We start from the raw sequence: 4,555 nt of genomic DNA, 5'->3' as shown, positions 1-4,555 counted from the left end.
CAGCTGTGATCGCAAGATCCTTGGAGGACAGGCCGACAACCAGTACAAGTGAATGCCCAACTGGAACGAATAACCGCACGCCACGTCACCTCTGGGACTGGCGACGTCAGAGGGGGTAGAAAGAATATTCCTCCTGGTCGGACAGCTGACAAGCACTGGCTAGCTGGCAGGCTTCCTCCTTCATTATTTTCCGGCTATAAATAGAAGACACCACCTCCAGGTTTAAGGATTCAGTTTCTCACTTTTTTACTCTTAACACACACTTATCCTCAAAACAAATACTTATTCTCACGCCGGAGGGTGGTCACAAGGAGAACCCCATATTCCCCTCCTTGTGGCGAGTCACCGATGTTGTTGTTTTGCAGGACACTTCTGTGAAGCTTGGCTTAAAGGCGAATGAAAGATAGAGATTGAACCACACTTCACGAGACGACTAGCTGGGATAATCTAGTGTTAACCATTGTTTCATCAATTAAAGAAGTCAATGCCAAAGACCTTTTGGTGCATTGGTAGCCCCATTATCTTTCAAAGTGGAGGTCATGTGTTAAGTCTGGCCTGAAGCAAAAATGCTATGGGCTGAGCCAGAGGTTTTAACACAGTTGATCTTCGAACAATGAATTTCCTTTGTACTAATGGTGGATCTATGTTCACGAGCGTAAGTGGCCTTTGGACTTTTATTATTGGGTTTATCCCGGTAAACAAACTTTCGCAGTTCGTTCAAAAGAAAATAAAAGTTAAAGAAATCGATAAGGGACGTCGAAAATTGAAAAATTTGACATACTTTAAGATAAACGTGTTAGGTTTTAATATCGCTACAATATAAATATATAATCTTAAAATTCGTCTATTATTGCTTCTCTTTTCTTTCTCTCTTCTATCTAAACCTAATCCAAACCTTGGATTCCTCGCTTCGCACCAACAATGGTGGCAGGAAAACAAGGCGAATTGATGGTTCATACACCACAAGATTTCATTAACAACGACCCAATCAAACAGTTACAGACCAAGTACAAAGAATTTGAGAATGGGTTCAAGGGTTGGCTCGCCAAACAATCGTTACCCGTTGAAGCCGCTATCGTCACCATCACCAGCGCCGCCCAGGGTGCCGCCATCGGTGGTATCATGGGTACTCTCACCACCGACGTCGCCGCCTCTGCTCCAGCTCCCGCCGCCTCCCTTAATCCACAGGCTATGGCCTCTTTGCAGCAAGCTCAGGTTAAATTTCATTTTTTATGTGTTTAGAATTTTGATATAAAAATCTTTGAATTGAATTGTGTACATGTGTGTACATATTTATATGTGGATTGATAGACAAGTTTGGGATGAGGAGATTAGAGAGAACATAAGATAATTAGAAGATTAATTAATGAATTGATGCCCCTAGACTAGTGCATCAATGCCATTTTGTAGGCTTACATTAACAAGGGAATAAACTGCCACTACTCATGATCCACTAATTAACACTAACAATTGAAAGACAATACTATACTTGTTGCCCATCCACCGCCCTTACCGTACGTGTTCATGGTTGGGTTTGATACGGTACGGTACGTAATCTCCATTGACACCACATCACTAGTCCAGTCCTGCCTGTTGTTTAAAAAGAGGTTACATGTTCTACTTGGTTAATTTTCTTGAGTTATGTTTAGATCCATGATAGGAGGTACGTACTCTCCATTGACACCCCATACCTGTATTCTTTTGATTTCTTAGAATGATACACATCAGTGGTATCAAATCCAGTTCAGTTATGAGTTATGACAACTTGCAAGCAAACCGAGGACAGGTTCTGTCAGTGGTGTGCATGAAGCCTTGCGCAACACAAGTTCTGTTTTAATCAAATTCTTACCATTCTGCAAACCTTACTCACCAAGGTTCAATCTATTGAGGCCTCCCATAGCCTAGAGCCGACTTCTCATCATCTAATCGAACAAATCCACTGACCCCCACCATCACCATCACCATTTTCATTTTCTCCCACTGCGCGACCTATAGTTGTCCCATTCTGCTTTCTCTCCTTCTTCTTCTTCTCTCTCAACTCTATTCAGAAACGAGCACCGTCTGCACCAAAACGAGTACCATCACCAGCACCCGCTTTGGATCCAGCTTCCAATGAGTGGTGCCGATTCAATAGAAGCCCAGAGGTGAATAGGGTCCCAAATAAAGAGAAATATGTCAAAAGCAGATCCGGTTCCTAATCCTAAATGGAATGTATTGCTGAACCATACCCCGTAGTTCTTCTGGCAACAACAAGCTGCAAAAAAGACAGCAGCAATACTGCTTCTCTAAGATTCACAGAAGAACCAAGTGGGGCTTCGCTCAGTCCTGCCAGTCGTTCTCCAATAAGGGGCTGCATGGGAAGTGGGTAGTTCTGGTTACTTGGTTATTTCTTTGAGTTATGTTTAGGTCCATAATAGGTGGTGGGTAGTGATAGTTTATATTTTAAGTCTATAGCAGGCACTGATTTTTTTTGATACTCTCCTATCTCTCTTGATTTCTCAAAATGGTGCACATTGTTCAAACAACTAGATTAATGTTACAGATTGTTTTTATCTTGTTCAATGAAACTGGTAATTGAAATTGGCATATTGGAGTTCTTTCAAATAGGTAGGTCTTTTTAAGCCAATTGCTGTATTACAGGCTCTTGCAGGTGGGCCCTTCATCCAGGCCCGTAATTTCGCTGTTATGACGGGCGTCAATGCAGGCATATCATGTGTCATGAAAAGAATAAGAGGCAAGGAAGATGTCCAAACAAGGTAAACATTCATTAAGATCAAGATCATTTTTTCAATCATATTTTGATTTGATGTTACAATGTATGATTGATTGCAGTATGGTAGCAGCTTTTGGGTCGGGAGTGATGTTTTCTTTGGTTAGTGGCATGGGGGGTCCTAATCCGGCTGCTAATGTTGTCACATCCGGTGTTTTCTTTGCCCTTGTTCAGGGTGGACTCTTCAAGGTGAGATTATGATCTAAGGGTCAAATGGATAATCGGTCCGGATTATGAATGGGTAAACCGTAAACTACAATTATTACTTATTTATGCATTGTGCAGGTAGGGGAAAAGTTCTCAAAGCCACCAGCTGAAGATGTGTTGTACAGTGAAACTAGATCCATGTTGTCTAGACTCGGTCTCGAGAGTTATGAGAAAAACTTCAAGAAAGGCTTGTTAACGGACCGTACTTTACCCCTGCTTACCGACAGGCAAGTTTATAGCTTTTAGAAGAAATGTTACAATTTCGATCCGTTTACTTATGAATGGGTCAATTTGGGTATGTTTTATCTTTTAACGGGTTAAACAGGTGAAATTATCAACTATTGTAGAAAATTCCTAAGTTATTCCATTGAAAAACTACGTTACCATTGAAGTAAAAGATTTTAATCATAGTTGCCACTACCTACTTATACGGAACTTAAACAACATGGAAAAAAATGTTTCGGGTCAACCCAACCCGGACAATAGTGAAAAAGTATCCTTTTTGATCCAAACCCGCTTGACTGGCTCATTTTACCATGTCTGATTTCTCGTGACTACTTTTGATTATTGTCTTGTAATATGTAAATCAGTGCTCTGCGAGATGTAAGAATCCCACCTGGACCACGCCTTGTAATTCTTGATGATATCCAAAGGTATGAATTTTTCCCCTTGGTACTCCGAAAAGCTAATTTCGATTATTTAAATTAGTTTTTAATGCGTTTAAAATAAATCTCTTCCAAAGGTACAAAAAGTTCACATTTGAAGACTTCCCAGTTTATACTACTATTAGCTTAATCAACTACAATGAAAATATCTTGTTTGGACGTGTTTTTTTTTTCTTTTTTTTTTTGAAACTGATGTTTTTTTTTTTCCGCAGGAAAAAGGGGAGTGGAGGCGGTAGGAGAGCATAGAGAGTGATCAAAATGTAGGATGCTTATGACATGAGACTTATGGTTTGTTAGCAAATTTATTTTTGATGTAATGATATATTTATGGTGCTATTATGCAATAATTAAAAATATTTGAAAGATATATGAAATCAGTAATCTTTTTTATTATCATAAATATTATACAATTTTAGGCATGATAACCCATAACAAAGATCACACACAACAATTATTACATATCATAAGAAAACATGTTCATCAAGGATCAAAGAATGCTGTGTCACACCCCGGCCGCGTGTAACGTGCAACCGCGGCGGAAACGCCGGGGAGTGTTGTGGACATAATTAATTGTTTCATAACCATGGCATACAAAGTTGCATTTTATTTATTAAACAAGAGTGATACATTGTCTTAAACAGGAAATCAAAGAGTTCAGAACATAATTAAACTGGTCTATCTTCATTTTTATTCTCTAAGGCACAGGTCCGCCCTAGTGTTATGATCATCATCCTATGGAATAGCTCCTGAAAACACATGTGAAAGTAGGTACGTCAGCATAAAAATGCCTGTGAGATACATAGGTTTTGTGAAAATGGGATTCATGACTTGAGTTTTAAAGAAATGTTTAATAACAGTCAGTCATGAACCTTGTAATTTGTCTTGCTTTGTAAACCATTTGAAAAAAAACGAT

At 39.4% G+C, this 4,555-nt stretch overlaps 1 protein-coding gene across 1 annotated transcript; it reads left to right on the top strand.

The window, feature by feature from the left end:
• The first annotated feature begins 816 nt into the window (after positions 1-816).
• Positions 817-4,035, top strand: LOC110884228 (chloroplastic import inner membrane translocase subunit HP30-2). Its single transcript, XM_022131915.2, has 6 exons — positions 817-1,215; positions 2,641-2,756; positions 2,833-2,959; positions 3,056-3,204; positions 3,568-3,630; positions 3,855-4,035. Exons 1-6 carry the CDS (start codon positions 922-924, stop codon positions 3,886-3,888), a joined length of 783 nt encoding a protein of 260 aa, XP_021987607.1. The 5' UTR covers positions 817-921; the 3' UTR covers positions 3,889-4,035.
• The last annotated feature ends 520 nt before the right edge of the window (positions 4,036-4,555 follow it).

This window comes from Helianthus annuus, chromosome 4, assembly GCF_002127325.2.
Source record: "Helianthus annuus cultivar XRQ/B chromosome 4, HanXRQr2.0-SUNRISE, whole genome shotgun sequence".
Classification (NCBI taxonomy): Eukaryota; Viridiplantae; Streptophyta; class Magnoliopsida; order Asterales; family Asteraceae; genus Helianthus; species Helianthus annuus.
Note: the sequence above shows the minus strand (reverse complement) of the source record. Positions and strands in the feature narration are given on the sequence as shown.